Here is a 27,774-nt window from a genome sequence, read left to right as displayed (position 1 = left end):
GTGTCAGTGTTTAGTGTTTGATTTTACTTAAATTAGAAAAGAAATGTACATCAAATTTTAATAACAAATATTTCATTTAAAAACTTTACAGCTATTTGTACAATAAAAGCACTTTATAAAACCCTTACATCTCAACAGTGACAGAATTGACCTAAACTGAAGGAAAAACAAAACTACAAACAACTTGAATAAGATAAAAGAGTTATAGGTAAGATAGTGGAGAAAGATTAAATGACGCAACATTGTTAACATATTGCAAAAAGGAAGACTGGGAAAACATTTTAAAGATAAACAAGATAGAAAAATACTTGGCAATGAAAGAGCTTTGCCCTGATCACACCATAAACTGCCAGAGTGAGACTATGTATAAAAACTTTTTTTTACTATTGAAACTTTTGTATATGAAACTGCTTCCTTTATTGTTAATGTTTCATGAGAAAAAAATGTAATTTGACTATTTAGATTTTGTAATAAAAAAGCTTCCTTCGTTTTGAATGATTTTTTTTTTTTTGCCAAAATATCACATTTCTAGCAGAATAATTGATTAGTCAATTGACAGAATATTAATAATGGCAAATTGGTATTTATCTTTTCTCAAGCACAGTTTCAAACATTTCATGGTTCCAGATCATCAATTGAGCCATTTTTCAGTTTTTTTTATCCCAAAACCATTGCAATGTTTCTAATGTTTTGTGGACCAAGCAATTACTTGACTGAAAAAATAATTGGCACAAACGAATCGATAACGAAAATGATTGTCAGTACAAGAATTGAAATGAAGTAAAGTTCACAATGACAGTTCGCACATTTTGTTCTTCCAAGGGACAGAAAACCACAGTTTTAGATCGGCAGTGATCGGCAAGGACCGAGACATTTAAACATTTTCTTGCACTTTTACATATTAGGAAACATTTCATTAATCTGCAAAAAACAGGATTTACAGTTAGTGCAGAAAGGTGAGAACATGATTGTGTTGTTTTAGCTTGTTTAGCTTTAGCCAATTAGGTTGATGGTGAAAGAAAGCTACTTTTGAAACAGGAGCTTAACAGAACAGAAGAAATGTCGATCAGCATCAGGTTATGATGGAAGTTAAAGCCAAAATTCAAGTGCTGTGATCAGTAAAAACTTGCATTCCAGATATTTACATTGTTTGAAATTGTTAAGCTCTTAGCCGATTAGCAATGCTTAAACAACTAGTTAGGTCAAATATACAACTTCAATTTTTCACGGTACATAAGCCTCTCAGCTTATTGGATAAAACTTCAGTTTTGACGGTTGTATCTGATTCCAACATATGAACTTTTAGCTAAAACAGAAAACAGAAAAGCTGAGGTTAATTCTCTCGTTTACATTGAACGTTAAAATTAGTTGTAAAACATTTACGTTTCATAGAGTAACTGTCTCCAACCACCACATAAAAACACACTGTAATAATAAGTGATTAGAAGGCTGCTGTAAAGTACAACAATCATTTCATTCCCTGAAGACACAAATGATGAAATTAAATGAGGTTTAGACATATTTTCCAATAAGCTTTGTTCAGTAAATTGACAGTTATCATTTCAGTAATGATTTCAGTACTAACACTGCTGTTGATTTTCTTCTGAGTAATAATATCAGCACTAACACAATGGGCCTCATGCAGACACATTTATATTTTTATACTAGAATGTTGGAAGCCAGATTCACCGAAACAATTAGAAATTGTGACTTATATACAGGCTGGTCAAGGGCACAACCATAGACTGTATATAAAGATGGACGACACGACAAATTGAGGTAAAGTCGTAAAGGTCATAAACCCAGCCTTCTCCATGTTACAATGGGACATGGACCAAAAAAATATATAAATACACATTAAATAAATTCTCCTCAAAAATGGGTTCTGTCATTTTAAATCGTTCTCATCACATGTTTGCTCAAGTGTTTTCATCCACTAAGCTTGGTTGATGTTGTGATTGACAGCTGAGACTGACTCAGGATTGGTCAATTGGCCGTGTATCAGTGGGACCTCTAAACCCAATCCACTCCACAAGCACTACTGCGCAGACTCCGGCTCCAAATGGTGTCAAAGGCACAAGATAACAGCACCTGTAAACCCGGGATATATTACCTTCATTTTTATACTGTAGGAGGAAGTGGAGAGGTTTGGCCCATCTTTATGTTCAGTCTATGTGGATGACAATCACTGAGATATGAGACTATAGAATATTACAGCCGGTGATGTTACACTGTCAGGTGTTATGACAGAGGATGGTCATGGATAGAGATCAACATAAAGGGAGTCAGGGAGTTATCCAACAGCTACTGAAATGTAGGAACTCTAAAAAACACACTCAGTAAATTGGAAAGCCATGATGATGATGATTTGGTCAACAGCATATTCATTTTTTATAGATATTTTTCTAAAATCATATCAATGGCAATTATCGAGTCATATTTAACTCCAAACTCCTTTAGATTTAACTACTATAAGCCTGTTTTCCACTGTGAAGAAAGGCTGTTTATGAGTCGTACCACAGCTCTTACCCACTTGGCATCTTTGTACGAATCGAAGAGTAAACGCTAAACGCTAATCATGAAAGCCACAAATTCTCTAAAATCACTGGTACGTGCCTTATTTCTTTCATGAGGCCCATCATGTATGCACAACTTTCCAGTGCAGTACACCAGGGTGGAAATAAAATGAAATGACATGACACAGATGACTGATGGGCTGGAGATGAAACCAACGGCTTCATCAGATAAAATCCAAATGCAGGACTTCGCTTAGATTGTAAACCATTGATTTTTACAATGTGAACAAAACAGTTTCCCTGCAGATATTTTTGGATTAAAAGCGATACCAAGTTACTGAGGGATTATTTGAAATAGAAAGGGCTGCATTTCATTGGGAATATTTTAACAGCAATTGAAAAGAAAGTGCATGCAACAGAAAATAACAAGTTACTAGTGCTCTAATTATAGTACAGGTAACCCCCACCCTCCCCCATGTTCTTTAACAAGCCTATATATGTTTGTGCACTTAATTTGAATTTCAGTTTATACTTTGATTTACAATTAGACATATCATGATGTCTTTTGTGGGAACTTTATGTATAATTGTTTGACAATAGTGATTTGTAATTCTAATCAATCTGACATGAAATCCGTAATTGAAAATATAAATTGGAAATACCTCATTTCCTATCAATCACTAATGTAAAGACACCGACTTGTTCCACTTGATGACTGATGAGGTGATGCTGACCGTAAAGAAATCAGACCAGCAGCTCAAACTGGAGTCAGCAGCTGTTACCGTACATCCCTGGTGGAAAAAGTGAAACAGATCCAGTGTTTGGGTGAAGACAGCCATCTTGTGAAGGTGTTACTACGTCTCTGGGCTGGTGGCTGTAGACACGGACAAGATCTTGAGGTGCTGAGTGGAGATGGCGTCGAAGGCTTCGTCTCTGTGCATCATCGCACCGAACACCATCGGCTGCAACAGAACAGAGGGAATGTTTCTGTCTCAAACTCAAGAGGAAGCCTTTCTCTACGCAGTCAGGGTATATGCTTTCATATTAACTCAAGCAGTGTACCTGTACTTCAACGTTTCCACATGTTATGCAACTTTGAAGTTCAGGGTTTCCCCTTTCCTTTAGGGCGTCAAAGCTTTTTAGTGAATATAAAGAGTCTGAGGGAAAGAGAGTCATTTTCTCTCTCAGTAAATACAGCTCCTGATTATTCAGAGCAGACTAAAGGCCCCTTGCAGATAGAAAGTGATTTGCAGGGCGTTCAGCACATTGCTTTCCACCGCCCCTGTGTTTGTGCTATGCTGGCCGAGTTTTCTGTTTGTTTTTTTCCCTGCCTACAACAAGCTACCTGACATAAATGTTTGACTCAGACATGTGCTAAAAATGGTTTACAACTTTCTTCCCGAGGTGTCCATATACATATAAAATAATTTCCTATAATTCGGGGAACTCACACACACACACACACACACACACACACACACACACACACACACACACACACACACACACACACACACACACACACACACACACACACACACACACACACACACACACACACACACACACACACACACGATTGTGGATAGCCGACCCACACTCAATGTGTCCCAGCCGGCCAAGATAAGTTTGAACAAAAACTTTGAAATAAAGTTTGATTGGGTTGGTCATGTTGATTTTTAAACCTCACATGTCTGTAGTTGGGGAGATAAGGCAATAACCATGCATGTCAGGGGCAGGGTAACATAAACTCAGTGCAGCTTTATAGTAACTGCATGTTACTCGGGCCAGATTAGAACACAAAAAACAGAACAGCTCTCAGGCTCGATTAGTTTTCTCTTGGGCCTGACCGGGTTAGGACAGAAAAATGGAGGCAAAGCTGCACTGTAACACACAATAATCTCCTTATATTGGATTTAAGATTCATCAGTTGGACAGAAACATGCCATTATATGTCTCTGTGACAACTGAACATGTGAATATGCAAGTTCTTATAGAGGTGATGATTGTTCACAGCAACATAAAAAAGTCAGTTATTGGAGGTTTAAGGAATTATACTTAAATTGTAATAGTGAATACTTCTTCTACCACTTATCAGATAGGTCCAGAGTCCCCACTCCCGTTATGAGGCTCCTCACACTGAGCTCTTACCTTTTGGGTGGATGGCGTTGCTATGGAGATGCCCATCCCAGATCCAGGCAGCACTGACAAAACTTTGTACTGTGAGGGACAGAGGACAAATTTTAATTATAATGAATTTTATTTGTACACTGTCACAGGTATTGTGCCAATCTAATCTTAGAAACAATTTATCCTTTAAACAGTATGTATGTGTCGTTTCATACATTGAGATAAGAATGTTGTTGTTTTACACAGTATTTAATTAATCAGTTCATTATTGATCATTTATTCCTAAACCCTAAATCACAGTGAGTTAGATAACACAAGTCAACAGAAAAAGACGAGTTCATGATCACACTGAGGGGACTTTCTAAGTCCAGACACGTCAGACACGTCAGTAATAAGGCGGCTGTGGCTGAGGGGGGTAGAGCAGTTGTCCTCCCAACCAGAAGGTCGGTGGCTCGAATCCCAGTCCATGCCGAAGTGTCCTTGGGCAAGATGCTGAACCCCAAAAAATGGCCCCTAATGGTTGCTAATTGTAAGTCGCTTTGGATAAAAGCATCAGCTAAATGACATGTAATGTAATGTAATAACATCAAGACAAAGACGACTTAACAGCAGAGATTACAACCAGGAAGTTGGAAAAATTACTTTATCTGAGAGTGAAAGATAGTTTTATCTTCATGGAAGCTTTATTTTTTTTCTGCACTTTGTTGTTGTGTAACTTGGTTTAAACTTTGAAGGTTTCAATTTCTCACAACAAACGTTTTCAGTTATACCAGTTAGTAGTTTGTAGAGCAGAGGCCTAGACCTGAGTCTGACTTCAGGTTGCTATCGAACCTAATGGTGAATAAATAACCAATGAACAGAGTGAACGGAAGCATGTCAAATGGAGCATATACAGTATATACACACATGTATTTTGTCTAAAGCAGCATTACAGCAGACAGAGACCCGGCTTACCTTCTGGACTTCTTTAATGTCGAGCAGTTTGATGACTTTGTTCCTCTTGGTTGATCCAGACCTGGAGCTGGAGCTCTCGAAACACAGATGACTGAGGAGACAGAGGAGACTCACTTAACTCCTGTTCACAGACATTCAGAGACTGAGACGATAAGACCCTGTGAACGCTGCTGCTGGACACTGAGATTCTAACACTCAATCTGGACACTTTATTTCACAGCTCCACCATCAAGACCAGTACCATCCTGACTGAAGATACAGGAAGACAACTGCATAACATTTATCATGACAGTCTTTATTTTAAAACAACTGTCGAACTTATCCTGAAAAACATTGTTGACAACCTATTTTACACAATGAATATGAGGCATAAATAAATAGAAAGTAATTGTTATGACCCATTTGGTTTGTTTATTTGTTTTTGGGTTGAGGTGTAGAGCGAGGGGGCAGGGAATGAGTGACACTCCACAAGGGGGGTGGTGTTAACACTCTTTCTAGTGGACAACTCGACACACCTGGCGACACACACCTGAGAGACCGAGGAGCGCAACGGCAGCTGACAGCAGGTGGCGACCCAACAGACCAACGGTATGTGGGAAGTTTACTTTGTGCTTGTTTGTTTCGCTCAAGTGTTTGAAACATGTATTTAAAACACATTGAAAATAAAAGTCCAACATTTTGTGCGCACGCTGTTCATCTGCAACACACGAGACGTAACGTGAAGCAAGTTGTGTGTTATAAAAACATGGCAGAACGATGTAGGCAGGTGAGGGCTGTAACAGCAGGAGAACTGTGAATTTGTTAGCTATGGCCAGAGATTACTAACATCTACTGTTGCCTAATTGCCCTGATATTTTGTCCAGACTGACACTCTGGGTTGTCGACCTTCGATAAATAATGAAAATACTATCATCATTTTTAGTAATAACATATATCATGTCAATATAAAACTTACCATAGTTTGTTAATTAGTAATTTTTTAACATTAACAGTACATTTTAAGAAAACACAGACTGAATTAAATGTTACCAGGTTAGCTAGCGTTGAACAGTAGCGAACTAGATAGTTTGTCAGTTTGTCTCGTAACAGTTACCTTTGAGTCCCACAGTTAGCCCTGAGTCCTGCTTAGTTATAAAAAAGTCTCTTCCACCATTTATCATCCAGAACATATCTTTTTAGATATTTGATCTGCTCTAACAAGCAGAATATTGACTTTCAGCAACATTAGATCTCTTTTCCAACAAGAGCTGATGTTTGGCTCTTCGATACCAGAAAAAAAAAACAGGTTTATGGATTCAAATCAGATATTCTCAATCTCCCTGAACTCTCACTGATCACCTGTGTCAGATGTTTCTGTGACGTTCTGGTTCAGTCTCCTTGTTGTTCACATTGTGCAGCTCTATCTATAAAACAAAGTCAAGCTGACAGGAAGTGGATAGCTTACTTCTCAGTGACGTATAGGACACCGTTGCGGATGTAGTCTGTCGGCGTCTTCTTGTCTCTGTTGATGAGGCAGCAGCGCCAGCCGTTCTCACACGCTTAAAAACAACAACACAGTGATTAAAACACACCTGGGCGCCGTTTTTCACACATGAATCACTGGTTTATCTGGATTCAAAATGTTGATAATTTGACATGAACATCGAAATTTTGTTGATTGTTGACATGAACTCATTCTCAAATACAAATTACTTGCTTTTTTAGAGATAGCATCATGAATCATCTTTTGGTGTAATTAGCTCAATTTAATATTTGTGATCTATATATGTAAACACAATATAATGTACAGAAAAAAAGTTAGCCCACTAAATTAGAACCAAACCAATTAAGATGGAGATCTGAGCAAAAATATATTAACTGAATATGGAGCCACTCAAATTTGTGGAAAAACTACAGAATTCACTTTGCTGAATTATGTTAATGTGATAAACGCTGCTATTTAAGAGATTTTAGAAAGACTTAACTTTCACAACAAACTTATAATTATCACTGAACTTTCAGAGAAATGTTGGAGGGAACCTCAACTAACAACATCTCTCAAGGTCTGAACACATTCACCAGTTACATCTAATTTATTGAGGAAATATTGTTGAGCACAATGTTGAACAGATGCAGGCACTTTATACAAGACTTGTCCATGAATCTGTTGTGTTATATCTAATATACCTGAGGGCCCATGATCATCACTTGGATAATTGCATGAATGATAATCATTGTTTTAACTTTTCCACTAATTTAGCATGTATTTCAAAATAAGAGCACATTCCAAATATTTTATCCAGGATAAACAAAGCAATCCTCACACTGATTATAATTGACCTAAGGCAGGATAAGAAATAAAAGGACAATTTCAACCCAATTTGGTTAAACCAGTTTATATCAGCCTGATTAATTACCATGTTGTCCATCTTTATACTGAGGTCATGTAGCAGCCCGGTTGACATTTACTTTACATATTGTAGGTAAATGACTTATTCCAAGAGTTTAGACTCTGTATTTTTAACTTTCTTTTTAAGCAATAACTAAATATTCAGTATTTTACATCATTTGTAAACTTTTGGTCTCTTTGTGTTTTATTTGAGAATAGTGAAAACTCCTATCCAAAAAATTCCTGAAAAAGAGGAAAGTGACCCCAGAGCAGCTGAATTAATCTGAGGTTTCAAGGTGGTACTTAAGTGAAGACTGATGTTATTGTCACACGATGGACTGCTTTTCTGTTTGTTATTTTTCTTCCTCATAGAAAGTATATCTATGGACCTGCATAATGTAATAAATGAGAGCTCAAGAGGTCACACTTAATAAGGCAAAAATAAGGCAAATTCAGGTAAAAAAAATATGTCACTTCTTGTTTCAAGTCTTTACGTCTGAACACCCCCCCTCCTGCAGTTCATTGCTCACTTGTCAGGGGGCGCTCACTCTCCGGCAGGTTGAAGACTTCGTGGAAAGCTCCTCTCTTGGTGCTGTAGTATCGTCCTCCGTCCTCGTCTCTGCTCACACCTGTGGGAGCTGCAGCGCTGAGGCTGCCTCGACCCCCTGCAGCAGTGACCTGTACAGGTGGATGGGAGGGGGAGGGGGGGTGTTTGGATTAGTAAATCAGCAGCATATGAATGGGGGGTGGCCACATTTTAAGCATCACTGCAGGTAGACACTGAAGCTGCTTGCAAAGCTGAGAGTCAACTCTTCTACAAAAATGCAGAAAATACAGTGTCACCCAGTATTTTTATCATCTGTAAATGGTCGAAGCTCCTCATAAAAACAAATTTAATTAATCAAACTTCTTGTTGGTGTTGTGTGCAAAAAAATTGACATTATAGCATTTTCAGATTTCTTTAAACCCTCTGGAATCATCGGCTTTAAAAAATCCATCAAAGAAGAAGAAGACATATCTTTATTTACAGTGTCCTATCTTACCTTAACGTTGGCATCAGGCCTCAGCAGAGGTACATCACATACATTTGCATAAAACCTGAAAAGTCAGGTGACATTTGTCCTGAGGGTGGCGCTAGCTAGAGGAAAAGTCATGGGGTCATTAAAGTGTAAAGGGGAACACGAATGAGATCGGGACGTTTGTTGGGACTTCTCACTCTACAAGGAAATTTCACCAAACAAACAAGACTATCACTTCCGCTATTGATCAGCTGATCAGTTTCATTGAGTATCTGATGGCTCTACGTGAACACTACTGATTGTGACTGTACACAACGCACACACATACAAACACAACAGGAGCCTACCTGTTCACACTCAGACAGCTGAGAGAGAAAAACAACAACTCAGACAATTGAAATCAGACTAGCGAATGGGACCAGTGAGAAAGTGTTCACTGGTGGAGGATTTATACTGTACAGTAGTTTGTAGCTTATAGTAACTGAGAGTGTTTCCGCTGCACGTCTCGAGGGTTCTTCAGGATTTTCATTTTGAAAATAAGTCTTAAGAGATTCATATGAAACGAAAACATGTTAGTTTGTTATTTGAAAAAATTGGAATTTTAACTCAACGTCCACTCTAGATGATTTGAGGAAAAAATTGGTAACAATTTTATATATATATATATATATATATATATATAGGATGGCTACTGTGTTAAAAGACCTTGAAAAGCAGAATATTGAAAAGCTGCTGAATTAATCCTGAGTGAAGCAAACGTCTTGATTGGTTATTAGTTAGTTGACATCGATGGCCTGCACTTGATGTGTTTTGTGCGGTGGCTCACGCTAAAACATGAAATCTCTTGATGATTTCAATCATGATTTTTTGCATTTTTCATATTAATATCTACATGTTTGACGCCAAGTTGATTGAATCAGTCTACTGTACATTGTATGTTTTGACAGAGGTGATGGGGAGACACAAGAACACGATGAATGAACTTATCTTTTTTCCTCTGGTATTTCTGCACGTTTGAAACAAACAGTAGAATATTTCATTTCAAGTTCAAGTAAATTACTATTCATACGGTATAAATACTGTGCATCTCTCTGTCTTCTTCGGTACTCTCAATCGCCATCATGGGGACGACTGCTGACTTGACAGCTGTCAAGAAGACAGTCTTCGACATCTTCCATACAGAGGGTAAGACACAGAAGGGCTGGCTGTTTCGAAGCATATTCATGGAATGTTGTCCAGAACGGAAGAGTGTGGCAGAAAACTTTCACAAGCAACAGTGATGACTGCAGCTTTGAGAGGATTGTCAAGTAAAGCCAGTTCAAGATTTTGAGAGATCTTCACAAGAAGTTGACTGAGGCTGGAGTCAGTGCATCAAGAGCCACAGTACACAGATGTTTTTAGTTAATGGACTACAACTGTCGCATGCCTGGTATTCAGCCACTCCTGAACCAGAGAGGACATCAGAAAAGTCTTACACCTGGGCTTAGGAGAAAATGAACTGGACCATGACTCAGTGTTTTGTAAGTATTAAGTGCATAAAAAAAGTATATATATATATACTTTTCAGAAGTTGGACTTTTCTGTATTGTAAATTCTTTTTTTTATTGATTTTACGAAATATAAGAATATTGTGAGATTCATAATCTTTTATTTTCATGTGATATATGTAGATGAGATATATATATATATATATAATCTAAATTAATACAAAAATAGGCTATATTTCACTATTCTGTATATGTATACCATAGTGAATCTAGAATATATCAAAGCTTCCCTTTTTGAGTTAGATTACAGAAAAAAATTATACTTTTACACAATGTTCAATTTTTTTTAGATGTACCTGTATGTATTATTCTGATTTAGTAAACATTGGTGCTCATATTGTACCCTCACTTCATGTGACTCAGTGATAAAGTGAGCCACACACTGACTGACTCCAGAGCAGTGCAGTGCTCTGTGGGCTGCGTGTTTGGACTGACCCGTCTGTTCAGGGTGGTGCTGCTGCGCTCCTTCAGCTGCAGGTCGGTGGGCAAGTTGGTCCAGATTATGTAGGGGGTGTCGAAGCGCTGCCTCAGCTTGGGACAGCTCTTTAAGATGAAGTCGATGATGAAGAACTTTATACCTGCATACACGGCTGACAAGGGGAAGGAAGAGGAAGATGACTCATCAGACAGTGCTGATTCGGACTCTGCACTTGTATCTGATATGTGGAGATACACATGACTCCAGTGGGACGATAACATTTCTCTATGACAACTGGGTGTGTAAATATAATCAGAATATATCAGAACTCTGTGTTATCCTGCTTATTTTTGACTTTCTGACCCAACAGGTATAATAAGAAACCACATTAAAATGTCAAAAAAAGCTAGACCTATTTTATATATGTTGTTGAGTTGTGTACTCAAATATGTTTTGAGCAATTTTCAAACCTGGAGAAATCAAAGTAAGGGTGCATTTCATTTTGGTCGCCTGTCACTTGTGGATGTCGACCAGACTTTTTAATGTAGTTTTAAACTACTTTTTGCATTAAACTCATGAGACTTCCTTTATAAGGATAAGGTATGTTTATTAAAATGTGTGTAGTGATTTATGATGAACATTTTACTTTTACTAAATATTTCTGGAGTATCAAAATGCTGCACCTTTTTAGTTCAATTCAACAGCACCAGAATAAAATAATCAAACCATTAAATCAATACTTCATGTAGAATTGAATGCAGACGGTTGTATAAACATGAATTAACAATTTCCGCTTTGCCCAGGAACCCTATATCAATCTCCCTCCTTTTCAAAACAAAAATACAGTGCATATAAATATATATATTACAGTATATATAAAATGTACCTATGATGAATCCCACCAGTTTGTATGGCAGCAGGCAGGAGGAGACGAAGGCCACCCATAGACCAACATACAGCTTCTGAGTTAACTCTGGCTGCACCCACATGAACAAACTGAACACACACACACACACAGAGAATTATTCACTAACTTTGTATGGACCACAATTTCAGTCAGACTTAGAACAACACATGTACAGACAAACTCACTTCTTTATTTTCTCCAGGATGTTGGCCATCCTCCCAAACAGATTCTATGTGGATCAAACAAAAAAGAAAGGAAAAGAAAGGTTGGTTTGTCATTTCTAATGACTATTCACTATTCAGTCTGATCAGAAGGCGTAAACAATTAATTCTGTCCAGCTTTCTTCGAATTGAATTTATTATTTAGAGGGTTTCTTACAAACCACCAATAGTATTCACAACAACTATTTATCTTTCTCACCACATGCAAGTTCCTCCTGTTGTATTTACCCTCGTTTCACCCTGAATTTCATTGCTTCAGGTATTTCCTGTCACAATTTCAACTTTCTCTAGTGGTCAATCATTTAATTGCAGTTTACTGTCACAACTGGTTTTGGGATGTAAAATAGGTGGCGGGAGGTGTCTGCGGTGATGGAGAGGTTCACCTGTGCTTTCTGAGCGACGTCCAGAACCAGCTGGAACTTCTCAGACACAGTCAGGTCTTCTTTAGGAGGCTCCTGGAAAATAAAGTGGAGACGGAGCTGTAACATCGAATACTGACCCGTGAAAATCCCCTGACATCAACTAGACACCATAGTTCTAATACATGTCAATCAAAATGACCATCTTCAATTTCTTATCATTAAACATCATTACTCTAGTTTAAAGGCTGATGCAGAAGGTAAAATAAAATAAGATTTATAAGGTGAAGTGCGAGCAGGTGAAGAGAGTGTTTGCTCACCACTTGCTCTGAGACTTCAGGTACGATGCTCCACTGGATCCTCCAGCCTCTAAGAGCAGTGCATCATGGGTACATATGAGATCATTTCACAATCACTACACATGTGTGTTCAGGAACTTCCAGTCCAGATTTACATCCAAACTGATCAAAGGAAAAGCTTCATGTGTTTTATGATCACTGACATGTACTATATATGAGTATAATAAACAGGCCAGCATATCACAACTCAGAATCAAAATGCTCCTCAACTGAATGTCAGCTGGTCTAATGGTTCTGTGATTGGAACCACAGTGGAACAGTGGACCCAAGTCTTGGACTTTGTGTAATTCTTGACATTTTGCAGATATGTATGACCTAGTGTACTTTATAGTAAAACTAAGATGCATACAGTGTATCAAAACTTCCCCCTGAAAAAAGGATTCAGTTTCTTTTCCTGGCTGCGTGATAAGCTGACAAAGAGTGGGCGGGGCTTTCACTGACCTGGCAATGAGGTAATTTAAGGACAGCCGGAGGATGGCGAGGAACAGGAACATGGGGATGGCCCAGCCATGCCACGCTGCATACATGTAGACCTACATTTACACACAACACACACACACGAAAGTGAATTATTGAGACTGTGTGTGTGTTTACATAGTTAATAAGAAGAAGTGAACAAAAACACAGATTGTTTCAGTCTTTCACAACGTGAGATAAGATATAGTACCTTTAGCAAGATATCCATTATATCATTAAAACCTTTACAATAACTCTTCTATCTAGTAATAATAAGCAGTAATACAATTAAAAAATGGCTTGTAACATACTATAATGTTGTTGTAAGCAGATCTGTGGCCATTTCAAGTGCTTATAACATTTATATAACATTGTATAACATTTGTCAACAGTTACTACTTTTCATATGAGGGCATATTTTATATTATATGTTTTAATGAATAATCATTGATTATCAGTTTATAAAGGGGCCTCCACTTATGGACACCTATAAGAAATTGATAAAAATTAAACTAACACTAACATTGGGTTATAAATTATTTATTAAACATTTGCACACTCCAGTATTTACAAGCAGTACATAAATAGAGTTGATGTGAAAAGTTTAAAAATAAGCTAAAATAAAGTTTTTCCAACCATAACCATCTCGAATGATGTCTTTATGGTTTTATATCTGCTTCAACCAGTGAAGTTGCAGGAAGTAAGGTCACAATTTTCCTTTTTCCGTTTCTCTGTTTTTGCAGACAATTCCTTTTTATAAAATCTTAATGTATAAACAATAATAAAAATCTATGTTTTATTGTTTCTGTATGTTATTGCCACATTGTGTGCACAGCTTAACAAAGAAACATAAAAATCTTGTGTTTGTGTCTTCATCCCAGCTCATTACAAAGCATTGAGAGGAACACTGACTGCTGAGGGTCAGTCTGAGCTCTGTGTGTGGACCATACACTGGATATGGTGTGGACTCACGATGAAGGCGATGGCTGACGTGTAGATGGAGTACCAGCTGGATAAGGCGGTAAGGTTCCTCTTGAAGTTGGTCACTGGTTTAAATCCCCGTTCTGGAAACAAGACAGCAGGAAAACTGACCAATCACAGGCTGAGAGTTTGTCATGACAGACAAATGCTCTGCCTTGTGGTAAACGAAAAGTAAGACAACACTGTTCTTTACAGATTTATGGGACATTGATTCTATTTGTTAAATCAGTCACCCTCATGTGGACCCCATCAGATTATGCCAAAGTCAAAAAGCCACTTTGGCTACACATGTCAAATCTGGACCACATTACAGATGCTATATTCAGGTTTTCTCTGCCACTGTTGTGTTTACAAGTTTAATAGGTCTTCTGAGCTGAACTACCATGACTCACTGTGTCACAAGACAAAAAGACTGGGCCAGGGCTAACTGGTTAGCATGCTAACTTCAAAAGAAGCAAAGAGGTGATAAAATAACAATACCCAATGTGGAGTTCCAGTGCTAGAAACAGTTCCTTAGCTAGTAAAAGAATGACGATTGATGCTGAACTGGTAACGTTTGTTCCAGATTGGTGAGTAAACCGCTGTTAATGCTATAATAGCTATGAAGCCATAGCAACAACATAAAAATGGATTTTTGAGATTGTCTCAGATGTGCGACACTGATTCTGTAGGTGAAAAAACAAAGAGGGCAGTTTCAGTGTTTGTTTTTTCATCTAAACCAAGTCTATCCAGGATTTTTCTTTCCACTTTCTTTAACATCGTGAGGCATTTTAAAACATTTTCATTCATTTCTCAGAGAATAATTTATGGATCTTGATAAAAAAAAAAAATAAAATAGTCATGTTTAGGTAACTGATATTTATAATTGAGTGCAATTTGGTGCAGTGAACTGAAATCTGTTTTCAGCTGTTGGGCCTTGTTGGAAGTATGCACTTAAGTGAGCGGCATTCTAGTAAATATTTAATTATGCTTGTTAAATTTCTCCTTTTAAATTAGAATTTTCTGATTAAAAGAGAGGGATGGATTTAGTTAATTTCATTCAAAATGAATAAAAGGCCAACGAACACAGATCTGGGGGAAAATAGTGACGAAAAAATTTAAGTAATACTCACTGAGACGTCTCATGTTTTCAGTCAACCTGTGGAGTGTAAACCAGTAAATTATCTGGATTCAAGATAAATACAGCTCTTAACACAATAAAGACATACAGTTAGTGTGTCTGCATTACTAAAATGTGTATCTGCTGTTACTTATATAGTGAAGCTCCTTGGCATCTAAGCTCTGCAGTGAGCGGACAAGACTTTGTACTGAAAGCAGACAGATTTCCCCCCTCACCTCTTGGCACTCAGCGGCTCCTCCGTCTCCACTGTTGTCTCCTCCGGCTGGAAACGGAAGTCTTCTACATAAACCCCAAAACGGTCTTGAAGCCATTTCAGGAAACTATTGGACAGAGTGTCCTTCTGTTTGTCTGAGGAGAGCAAAAGAAAAACAGTTTTATACACAGAGGTTGTTGCAAAACTTGTATTAGTGCTAGGTTAAGGGTTCGGCAGTAACGACATCCGACTAAGTCAGTCGGAGGTCACAAAAATCAATATTGGTTCGGTGTGTAGTTATGCAAAGACAATGTTGGACTCTGTAATTTTATCTGGACCCCTGCCTAATACAATCAGTGACAGCCACACGTGATCCTTTTACCGCTGGCTGTCGAGGTGGTGTCCACAAAACAACGTGGGCTTCGTAGACAATTGGTGAAGTTTTTGGGGAAACCTGGTCTGATTAGGAGAGATTGCATTCCTCCCACTTTGAGTTGAGACCAGGAGGCAGAGTTGCAGTCTTACACGCTTCTCTGCGCTTCTATTAGAGCAGTCACCCTCACAATATCCTATAGAAACTGTGTCTGCTCCCCGACCTCTTAAATTCATTAAATCAAAAGTAAACAGGAGAGGACTAATAGATTAAAACTTAATAAAAAAGTTTAAACAACAACTATATCAGTACCAAAAAATAGAAGGTTAAAGTGAGGATTATTAAATATCAGGTCACTCAATCCCAAATCCCTACTCATTAATTATCTGAATACTGACCATCAGTTCGAACTACTTTGTTTAAATGAAGCAACACACCCCACTTAATTAATACTCATTTTCCTCAAAGCACAGGCAGGTGGAGGGGTTCGCAGTATCTTTAAATCTGACTTATCTATCAACCCTCAACCTTAAGGTAGCTCCAGTATAACTCGTTTGAAAGTCTTAGCTTTAGCTATTTTTACATTAAAGGCTGAAATCGCATAAACCAGATCATTTAATTCTCATAAATCGTCCACCTGCCCCTTACTTTTAATTTTTATCTGAATTTCTATCTGAGCTAGTTCTTAGGACAGACAAAATCATTATAGTAGTTGATTTCAACATTCATGTAGTAGATGGTGCCAATGAAAGCCTTAGTTCAGCATTTAATTCATTAATAGACTCAATTGGTTTTACTCAACATGTGAATAAATGTAATAATATTTCCCGAAACCCTATTGTGTGCGACCATTTGTTAAGTACACTTGAATTTACCATTATTGACAACACTGATTCTGGACAGAAATTCTGTTTATCTGATAATACTGGGAACAAATTTAAAGAACTGCTTTGTGTGTGTGTGTGTGTGTGTGTGAGAGAGCGAGAAAGAGAGAGAGGAAAAGAGTGAGCGAGCGGCTGATGAATGCACACTCAGGTTCTGGGATCATAAATAAGCTAAGCAATTCTTTTATAAAATCAACCGCTCATAGTTATTAATTTGACTCGGGACAAACGTGATCACCAGAAGTTTCCACGGTAGAATTTATTAGGTACACCAGTACAGTCTAATGCGGTGCACTTCAACATCTCTTCCATAAAGATTGAACATAATTTATCTTAGTAAAGTCGTCTTTTGCGATACATATTTCGCGCATGTCAATGTCGCGATGACGATAAACTTCCGGTACACTGTGCAGCCCTAATTGCACTAGGGCTGGGTATTGCCTACAACCTCATGATACGATACGTATCACGATACAGAGGCCAAGATACACCATACACGTTGCTTTTGAATAATGACCATGTCCTGCACAGAATTTGCAGCTGTTCTTTATTATTCCATTTAACAACAAAGGCAAAGCCTTACGGATCGCACCACTTAAAACACTTAAAATTCTGGCCAACAAAGATCTTAAAAGTTAAATAAAATAATTATCTTTCTAATACCAGTTATTAATAAATGCAAATGAAATATTCCTTTACTTTTAAACTTAAAATAGCCATAATATTGTGGTTTCACTTGACTTTAAGTGCACTTTTATTTGCTGTAAGAATGTCCACAGGACATATCAGTTCTTTTAGAAAAGATAACCAAAATTATGATTAAAGAAAAAGGCGATGCACAGAAAGGATCTGTCGCTCACGTATCTCTTCCCAAGATCCCCGGATACGGTGTTTTTAATGTCCCTCGTAAGTGCAGAGTCTGTTGCTTGGACATGAGCGCCGTTGCACAGCTGGGCATGCAGCGGTGCTATAACAGACAGCGTAGGGGTCTTTTCTTCTGATATTACGAGTGTTGCAACTTTTAGCGGCTTCAGGGCTTTAGCCACATCCTCAGGCCAGGTCCGCCAGGTCCACAACTCCTTGGCATTCTTCCGCAACTCAGTGGAGAGTAATGCTGCGCAAATTGTGGGCTGCTGCTCTAAGAAGCGCTCCAACATATCACAGGCGCTGTTCCATCTCGTAGCTACATCTGTCATGAGCTTGTGCTCGGGGAGATTAAGTAGCTTCTGCTTTTCATTCAGGGCATGGCTTGCAATTGTGCTTTTCCTAATAAAAAAAAGCCACGATGCTGCCAATTCTTCCCAGTAGACGGGAAAAAGTGGGCGTCTTGAGTGCAAGTTGAGCGGCCAAATTCAGACTGTGCGCCAAGCATTTCACGTGCACTAACTTCGCCAGAGCACAGCCCTAAATTGCACTGTCAAGGAATTTTTGGAGTGGCTTTTAACTGGACTGAATAATATTGAGAGGTATTTCTTATGTGTTATCTACCACATTTAGAAACATGTGGGGGAAGAATATTAGTAAAACACCACCACTAACTCTGTGCTCAGTAATAAACTGCATTAGTACCTCAGAACATTTTACTATATTATATGTTTTGTAAAGGAAGTCTTTATGGAAGAGATGTTGAAGTGCACTGCATTAGACTGTACTGTTGTACCTAATAAAGCAGCCAAGGAGTGTACAGTATGTTAAATATGGCACGTAACGAGGAGATGGACCAGCACCTACTGATTTCCTCTTGGGCATAAAGCACAAATGTACTGGGAGGAAGAACTGGTAGTTAACAGAGAGGGAGTTAGTGCAGCTCACCTGTGCCGCTGCCTGACGGTGGAGGAGGGGGCGGGGCTTTAGGTGTCAGACAAGGCGAGTCATCAAGACTGTGAAGTTTTCACGCAGACAGAGACAATCCATCAGTTAGAACAGGAGGAAAAAAAGCTTATAAAATTCATTTTATTAATATCATATGTTTTTTAGTAATCACCTGGATTTAAGGACGTCATTGATCTTCTGCTCCAACTCTATTCGCCTGCAGCGCTCCTTCTCCAGTTCCTGTCTCAACGAATCTACGTTGGACTCCTCCTTAAATTTCCTCAGCTCCTCATCTGAAACAAAAAACAATTTTCTCTAACTGTCATTTTTTTTTCACAATCACTACTTAGGCTTGGGAAATAAAAAGCCTGAGCCTGAGTAAATGTATTTCAGTTTATAGTAACAGGTAGGACTAATATTACCATAAAAAAAGAAATATAATGAAATCTTGATTGTCTTTCTGAAACCAAACCTGCACTGACGTTTTTCAAAACTTATTTGACTAACAGTCAACTTTATCTGTGTGTGTGTGTTTGCTTGTGAGTGTATTTATGTACCTAGATTGTGAATTTAAGCAAAAATATGCAGCTGGATTTGTGAATGTGTACAGAAAGCTTTGCAAGTGAACTAAGGTTTGCAAATGTGCAAAACAGGTACACACATCTGTATATGAATCTGAATGAATCTATGAATCTGTATACTTGTGTACACACATCTAGAGAACAGGATTTATGAGTGTAAAAGAATCTTCAAATCATTTCCACTCAAAACTGAAAATATGCATCTCAATCGGGTTTTCTGTTGGGACTTTTGCTACTCTCCTGTTGCACTGGAGAAACTGCCAATGTGTGAGCCCACCTGTCTGCAGATGTTTACCCTCAGCTCAGACTCAGATATTCATGTGCAGTGGTTGTAGTTGTAGTTTTGGTGCCACAAGGCAGAATATGATGGAGTCTCAATTGCTTATTATATGTACATGTACACATTTGCAGGTTCTTTAACACACATACACACACAAATATTATTCACATTTCCACAAGTGTATGCACACTTACAGTATGAGTACACCAATTTGTATGCACATCTAGTAATTTGTGTACATATTAAGTTTCCTTTACACATTCACAAATATTGACAGACAGTGACTGAGCAGACAGTAACATGTCATTAAATCAAGACTTTTATTTAATACATTAAATACTTTATTGAAATAGTTTTCTTGTTTTGTGTGTGTATCACATGAGGTCAGCAGGGTTATAAATAGCTGTGTGTATGTGGGTGTTACATAAAACAGATATTAACGGATTACCCAACATGTTGTTGTGCTGGGGCCAATTATCATCTAAAATTAAAGGACGCACTTTACTTGTTTCAGTTTATTTATATTTCTGAACCTGAAATTTCATTCTTGACCTTGGGAACCCTAGTCAACCCTATGTTGAATCGTGGGTATTGTAGAACATTCCTCTGATATATTACATCAAATTTGATCCTTTTTTAATTGTCAATCATGAGCCTCACACTGTTACAGCAGGGCAACGCTAAGTCTGTGAAGTAATTCTAACTGTTTAGCTTCTTCTACTGCTTTCAGTCTTCCTTCCACTGAGTTTGTTAATGGTAACATACAGTGCCTTGCATAAGTATTCACCCCCTTTGGACTTTTCTACATTTTGTCATGGTATAACCACAGATTAAAATTTATTTCATCGTGAGTTTATGTAATGGACCAACACAAAATAGTGCATCATTTGGAAGTGGGGAAATATTACATGGATTTCACAATTATTAAATAAAATCTGAAAGTGTTGAGTGCATATGTATTCACCCCTTTACTGTGAAACCCTAACAAAGATCTGGTGCGACCAATTGCATTCACAAGTCACATTTGCAAGTCACATAATTAGTAAATAGGGTCCACCTGTCTGCAATTTAATCTCAGTATAAATACACCTGTTCTGTGACAGACTCAGAGTTTGTTGAGATCATTACTGAACAAACAGCATCATGAAGACCAAGGAGCTCACCAAACAGGTCAGGGATAAAGTTGTGGAGAAATATGAAGCAGGGTTAGGTTATAAAAAATATCCAGAGCTTTGAACATCTCTCTGAGCACCATAAAATCCATCATAAGAAAATGGAAAGAATATGGCACAACCGCAAACCTACCAAGAGGGCCGTCCACCCAAACTGAAGAGTCGGACAAGGAAAATTAATCAGAGAAGCAACCAGGAGGCCCATGGTTACTCTGGAGGAGTTGCAGAGATCACAGCTGAGGTGGAGAATCTGTCCACAGGACAACTATTAGTCGTCTACTCACAAATCTGGCCTTTATGGAAGAGTGGCAAGAAGAAAGCCATTGTTGAAAGGATCATAAAATCCCGTTTGGGTTCCAAAGCCATGTGGAGACACAGCAAACATGTGGAAGAAGGTGCTCTGGTCAGATGAGACCAAAATTGAACTTTTGGCCTCAATGCAAAACGCTATGTGTGGGAAAACCCAACACTGCCCATCACCTGAGCACACCATCCCAACAGTGAAATATGGTGGTGGTAGCATCATGCTGTGGGGATGCTTCTCTTCAGCAGGTACAGGAAACTGGTCAGAATAGAGGAAAGATGGATGGAGCCAAATACAGGAAATCCTTGAAGAAAATCTGATGCAGTCTGCAAAGACTTGAGACTGGGCGGAGGTTCATCTTCCAGCAGGACAATGACCCTAAACATACAGCCAGAGCTACAAAGGAATGGTTTGGATTAAAGAATGTTAATGTCTTAAAATGGCCCAGTCAAGCCCAGACCTCAATCCAATAGAGAATCTGGCAAGACTTGAAGATTGCGGTTCAGACGGTCTCCATCCAATCTGACTGAGCTTCATCTTTTTGGCGAAGAATGGACAAACCTTTCCATCTCTAGATGTGCAAGCTGGTAGAGACATACCCCAAAGACTTGCAGCTGTAATTGCAGCGAAGGGGTTCTAAAGTATTGACACAGGGGTGAATACTTATGCACCCAACAGATGTCAACTTTTTGTTCTCATTATTGTTTGTGTCACAATAAAATTTATTTGCACCTCAAGTACTATGCATGTTTTGTTGATCAAACGGGAAAAAGTTTATTTAAGTCTATTTGAATTCCAGTTAGTAACAGTACATAATGGGAAAAAGTCCAAGGGGGGTGAATACTTATGCAAGGCACTGTAGATGATTTGGTCATCACATGACCTAAGTGTGGTAATTTTTGTATTACTTTTTTGTTGTTGTGTAGAATTTTCGTTACAACGAAGAACAGGGAACCTCCTTCCTCCTCTCTGAATGGGGCTTTGGTGTGTTCTCTGAAGAGGTTAAGGGTTCAGTAAAGTATGTTTTGGATACAAAAGTCTGAGACCCACTATATGTGAAGTCATTGTATTCATTCTGTACCGGTCTTAGTCTGAAATGATAAAGATAGCTTTATGAGTACAAGAGAAACCTCACACAGTGTGCAGTTAAGAGAACTCACGTAAGAAATGTTTCTCCAACAAGGCAATTTCTAGGTGCCCTTTGACCTCATTCAAATCTGTCCTGGAGTCATCTTGGAGAGCTGCAGAAAAGGATCCTGGACCTGCCTGAATGATAAACAAAGAAATGTGGAATAATGACCAGACAAAATATAAAAGCCTACAACAATCAGTTACAAGAAAGGATGATGGCTTTTGTTGTGTGGGGTGCCACAGGCTTAAATCCTAGGTCCTCCAAAATGTACTCTCTACATTACTACGTTTACTTAACCAGATAACAACTTGTTGACATTGTAGATCTCAACACTAGACAAGCATTTTTCTGATTATTTTCTCCTAAATTTGTTTATAAAAATTATAAAGATCTCTGCCTTATTTATTCTGAAGGCTCATGCTCTTTATATTCAAAATGATGATTAAAATTCTACCAGAGCTAATGAGAATAATAGACAAAACTATCTAAACTAAGCACAAATATCCTCTAAGAACTGCATGTTTCAGTTTTCATTTTTGCCTAATTATTAACTCAACCTCTGTCGGACCAGCATTTAAAACATCAAAATGCTGTGGTTTTGAATGTTAAAAAAAACTGTATCTTCTTCATTAGGATTAGAAAGAACGTATTGTTACGTCTTATAGGTTTTGCATCACAGAACAGACAAGTGTTTTTCTACCTGAGGGTCACTCTGCTGCTCTCCCTCCACTTCCCTAAGCTCCTCTGAGTCTCTGGAAGAGAGGCGAGGTTTCATCATGACCTCCTCAGTGCATTCTGTGTCAGATGTGTTGGGCGAATCAGCCAGATCCAGGAAGTCATCCCGTCTCTGGCCCCGGAACCGGATCTTGTCCAGACGCTTCAGCATGTTGAGCGCCGTGGAACTAGCCTCTACCTGAACATGACTGACGACCAAACTGCAGAAACTGGAAGAGTGAGGACAAGGAGAACAAGAAAAAAGACAAACAAATTGTTATATTTTGTATTAACTGATAACTGACATGTGTTCTGGAATTTGCTGGTTCACCACTTTGATGTGTACTGTAAAACGCTGGATGGATTGCCATGATTGAGATACAGTTGTGGTACAGAGATATTTAATCTGATTTATGTTATGTTGTTATCTTATCATTGCCATTATAAGCATGTTTACATGCTAGTGTTAGAATGCAAATATTTTTTGCCTCATGGAGCAGCTTCATGGCTTCAGTTACACAAACAGAAACACTTGTTTGTGAGTAGAAAACTCAAACTTGGCATATTATTCTAATAGGCTATGTTTGAAAGGACACCTCATTTCTGTGCAATATAACTGCCATTTTATTTGAATGCCCAAGTTAAAAATTTAAATGTATCCACTATAGAGACTTTCCCCAAACTGAGAGATTATTCTTTCAACACAATGTTATTCGAAGTTTTGTTTGTCCAAGGAGAATCAACATCACTCAGCCCAAAAATAATTGAAGTCGTCATAGTGTTTGTTCAGGGTGGGACATCTGCTTCTTATTGTCCCACCTCTTCATGTTTCATCTCCTGATATTTCCACACTGAAACAAGGACCAGAAAACCAGAGTCTCAAAGGGATAGTGAAAAAACCTGGACTCTGGGTTTTATCCCCAACGTTTCTTTCTATCAAAGAGGCAAAAAAATACTTTTATTTGTCTTATGTGATAGTAAACTATACATTTTGAAAGTCTGGACTCTCTGTGAAAAAAAGAAATTTAAATACAGTATCTTGAGTTTATTCTATCAGGTACTTGTCATTATTTTCTGACATTTTAAGAGCAACGAATCAAGAAAAGGATCTAACCAGGTAAAATAGTTATAGAGTGAACCCCTAATACCGTCATGAGGCAAAGTATTGGACACAATGAAATATGACTTGATGATATCAATATAGTTGTATCGCATTGTATTTACGCCTTTCACTAATATGCAATGACCAAACTTTGGTTTTAAAACTGTACATAGAAAGTAAAGGGATCCCCAAAGTTGTTAAAATTCATCCTAAAAAGGGGAAAGGTTGTCAAGAAATGTTACTCTAAACAACAAATATGAACCGTAAAACAGTGCTAATGTACCAGAAAAGTCAGCAGGATTCACAACATGGCTAAAATATGTACCGACTCTGTATTTCTAGGAAAACGTTGTTGGTTTTTTCGCAATCACTTTATATGTATGTGTTATTTGTACATTGATATATAATCAAACAAAAGTACCCTGCGGATTGTATTGTACTTTTTTGCACTTTTGCACCAATAATCCTGTACAACACAGTGCAATGGGCCATTCTGCAGTACTTTTACTTTTAATACTCTTAGGGACATTCAGTACAGTCAGAGCCTGACACGAAGGCATACATGTCGTCACCTGTAGCTACAGCCCTGATCTTAAACACAGTCAGTGAAGACAGCATACTGTGAAGGATTTAGGGGGAAGGTGTGTTCAGGTCACTGAGCAGTCTGACTGGTCTTACTGCATCTGGTGGGGGGAAAAAAATACAGATTTTGTACTTATGTGACTTCAACACTGTCTGAACAAGTCAGAGCGATTGACTGAGTGGAGCGATAGAACCTAGCGAAGCACTTTTCACTCAAGTACTGAACGATTGTTTTATAAAATTCATAAATTCTACCGCACATTGTACACAACGCTAAAATCTGATTTCCTTTCTCTTAATTCTAGGACAACAACATGCCTCATACTTATGTTTTAAGACACAGTCAGTTACTGCGTTAACACTTTTTCAACTTGTTTAAGTGAAGCCAGGATGTGTTTGAACTGCTCAACAGAACATAAAGGAGATTAAAAGCATCAGGTGGTGGTGCATAGCAGGCTCATGCTGTATATAACCCAATAAGAAAATGCATTCTAGTCCTAGAGATACCTGGAAACATGCATTTTTTAACTATGCACGACGTCATTATCTAACTTCTCTGTGAATTCCTCATAACGTCACTTATCACATGACAAGTTTTGACAAATCATTTTCTGATCAATATACACCTTGACTCATCAGCTCCAAAAGATAATCACGCCACACCCCCAGTTATGAAAACAATACCCTGCATGCTCTGCCAGCACCCAGACAAAGAGTGACTGGTCGGACAGCTTGTAATGATTATCATCTCATTCTTCACCGACACACACTACAATACTCTCTGCACATGTGAGACAGACAGTTAACATGCCTGAAGGACTATAACACTGGTATTAATAGACGGATTGGGTCAAAATGGCTGAAAGAGAGAATTACAAACTGTTCATTGACTGCCTACTGACCATGACCTGATTAACCTCTTATTGATCACATAACACCGATCACATAACACTGTTAGGGGGTATCCGATCAATGCCACATTCAGTCTGCAGCAGGATAACAGGCACAAACCTACAGCCGCAGTATCTGGGATCATAGAGACGACAGACAGTGAGACAAACAGACCTGTGACAAGCTCTCTGACAACCTTCCTGCCAAATACCTGAAAAACTGTTTGCAGGTTTACTGAGGAGAACTGGTGCTGTTTAAGGATGGTCACTGTAATTACTGATTCTATTTTGTTTTTTCACCTTGCTTAACAATGTAAGTACAGCTCAGTAACCGCCCAGAGGCCCACACACCCTCAGCTTTGGTCAAAATAATGTCATAAATAGCAAATTTGTATATATATTAGCTCTGATGTGTCCTCCTGCTCCATCTTTTGGCCTGTTCTTTAGGAGAGTTTCTTCACTGAGGATCTTATTTTATTATTTTTGTTAGCTGTATTTGTTTGTAACATTGTGCTTTATCCAACTGCTTCCTGCTTCTGTCATTAAATAACTGGAGCTCAGGAAGGGTCTGATTGTTCTCTCCCCTCTTTTCCACCAACCTCTCCTCTCATCTTTCTCTTCTTACCCCTACCGGTCCAGGCAGATGGCCGCTCATATTGAGTCTGGTTCTGTTAGACGTTTCTTCCAGTTAATGAAGCTCTCCACAGTTGTCATATGTTCGCTCCTTGTGAGAACTGTTGGGTTTCTCTATAATATTTAGAATAATAATAATGACAATTATTATTAAAACAATTATTATTATTATATCATTTAGAGAGTATATTTCAACACAAAGTGCTGCACAACAAGAAAAAGTGAAAATAAAGAAGGAAGAACATCAATAATAATGGTAATATTAATAATAAAAGACCAAAATAGCGTCACAACATAAGTAAATTAAAGGCACAAGCTGAACAGAGGTAAATAGTAAATTAAAAGAATAGATATACAGCCTGAAGCCAGGTCATGAACAGCATTGAAAGTAATGAATACAATTTCAAAATCAATCCAAGAACAAACTGGGGGACAATGTAAACACAATGTAAATATGACAGGTGTGATGTGATGTCTAAAGAACCTTGGATTGTATAGGTGAGTGTAGGATAGATAAGGTTAGTGGTGGATAAATGAAAACCAATTTGCTAAACCTTTTGCTAAAATAACTGTACTTGTCTTCATAGATCTAGAAATGCATATATTTCTGTTCATTGTTTAAAAAAATAATACAATAAAATATTAAACATTGTGGGCCCTAATGTGTTTGCTGCGTTATGTCTTAAGTCTAATGTATACATGCTAATTTTAAAATATTTATGTATAATTTGATATTCTTATGTAATTGTATTTTTAAAAATATTAAAAATGTATATAAGGTTATATAAAATACACAAACATGTTTATATTACCAAGCACACATTATACTTAAACATTATTTTACATAAAAATGAATCTCGCATGTTAATATTGAGTTGTGAGATTTTGGTCCCCCCCAATGTTCACTTCATGACTATGGCCTTGACTTTAGGGATTAACTAGTTGATCAAATTGTCTAGAATTAAGTTTCAATTTGATTAATCATCCTTATTTCAGCTGTACAGTAGCTACTGATTGACTGATTGAGGATATAATGAAACTGGGCACGTGGTTCAACCTCAGCCATGAAATGAATTGTGCAACAAATAAATAGGAACGACTACTGGTTGTATGTTTACTTCCAGGTCTTCAACTCTTTGCACAGTGAGGGAACTGGATTTAATACTTCAGATTGATCAAGGCCTGCAGCCATCTGGACGGCTGACAGCCAATCAGCTGGTCTGTACCTGCGGACCTCAGAGAGGACCTTGTAGGAACCTGGCGAGGCCGTGACACCCCGATTGGACACGTGGACATTTTAGGACAGATTTAGATTAACAGCGTAGGAAGCAAGGAAGGAAAGGCAGGAAGGAAAAGAGGTGACAGAGGAGGAGTGTCTCACCGTGAGCCGAAACCGGAGCAAACTTTGCCTCCCTCTCTTCAAACCGGGTCAGACCCGCTTCAGACCGAACTACTCTCCCCTCGGACCCGTTCCAGACCGTCCTCCCTCCGCTGCACCGACAATAGCTCCAGACATGGAGGAGGGTTGTAGGTTCAACTCCGGACCCTGTTTCCCTGCCTGGCACTAATGTCCCCGCTGAGGGCGGGGCGACCAGCGGCAGCACAGAACCAGGAAGTGACGCCATCACGCTGCGCTCTTAAAGCGAACGTCAAAAGGCGGAACCCAAATACAATTCAATGAGAAAAAGAGATGTCAGGGAGAATGGGCCAGAGGAAAGAAAGGCAGGTACTTCCATAGTATTCAAAAGAAAGTAGGTGAAGAGAGAC

The 27,774-nt window shown here is 38.3% G+C and overlaps 1 protein-coding gene across 2 annotated transcripts; it reads right to left on the bottom strand.

The window, feature by feature from the left end:
- Window positions 1-3: 3 nt before the first annotated feature.
- LOC118109357 (GRAM domain-containing protein 4) lies at window positions 4-27,628 on the bottom strand. Of its 2 annotated transcripts, XM_035156419.2 has the most exons (20): window positions 27,389-27,628; window positions 24,475-24,585; window positions 22,787-23,030; window positions 22,115-22,220; window positions 18,790-18,910; window positions 18,618-18,685; window positions 15,571-15,703; window positions 15,348-15,373; window positions 14,227-14,318; window positions 13,240-13,331; window positions 12,760-12,808; window positions 12,464-12,535; window positions 12,045-12,088; window positions 11,839-11,948; window positions 10,970-11,124; window positions 8,499-8,646; window positions 7,045-7,138; window positions 5,601-5,691; window positions 4,668-4,736; window positions 4-3,478 (listed from the first exon to the last, which is right to left on the bottom strand). In XM_035156419.2, the coding sequence occupies exons 3-20, from the start codon at window positions 22,970-22,972 to the stop codon at window positions 3,371-3,373; spliced, it is 1,764 nt and encodes a 587-aa protein (XP_035012310.1). In that variant the 5' UTR covers window positions 22,973-23,030; window positions 24,475-24,585; window positions 27,389-27,628; the 3' UTR covers window positions 4-3,370. The 2 variants fall into 2 exon arrangements, with proteins under 2 accessions (XP_035012310.1, XP_035012308.1); XM_035156417.2 differs by lacking the exon at window positions 24,475-24,585.
- Between the last annotated feature and the right edge of the window lie 146 nt (window positions 27,629-27,774).

This window comes from Hippoglossus stenolepis, chromosome 5 (assembly GCF_022539355.2).
Source record: "Hippoglossus stenolepis isolate QCI-W04-F060 chromosome 5, HSTE1.2, whole genome shotgun sequence".
NCBI classification, from domain to species: Eukaryota; Metazoa; Chordata; class Actinopteri; order Pleuronectiformes; family Pleuronectidae; genus Hippoglossus; species Hippoglossus stenolepis.
The sequence above is the reverse complement of the archived record's forward strand: the minus strand, read 5'-3'. Positions and strand labels throughout refer to the sequence as shown.

What these genes read in the sequence shown, in the direction of transcription:
- LOC118109357 (XM_035156419.2), bottom strand. Translation starts at nt 22,972, where the DNA reads ATGCTGAAGCGTCTGGACAAGATCCGGTTCCGGGGCCAGAGACGGGAT. An exon ending in TGAAAACATGAGACGTCTCA is followed by an intron (nt 14,319 to 15,347) that starts GTGAGTATTACT and finishes TCTTGTTTCCAG; the next exon opens with AACGGGGATTTAAACCAGTG. An exon ending in ACATTAAAGAAGTCCAGAAG is followed by an intron (nt 4,737 to 5,600) that starts GTAAGCCGGGTC and finishes TGTCCCTCACAG; the next exon opens with TACAAAGTTTTGTCAGTGCT.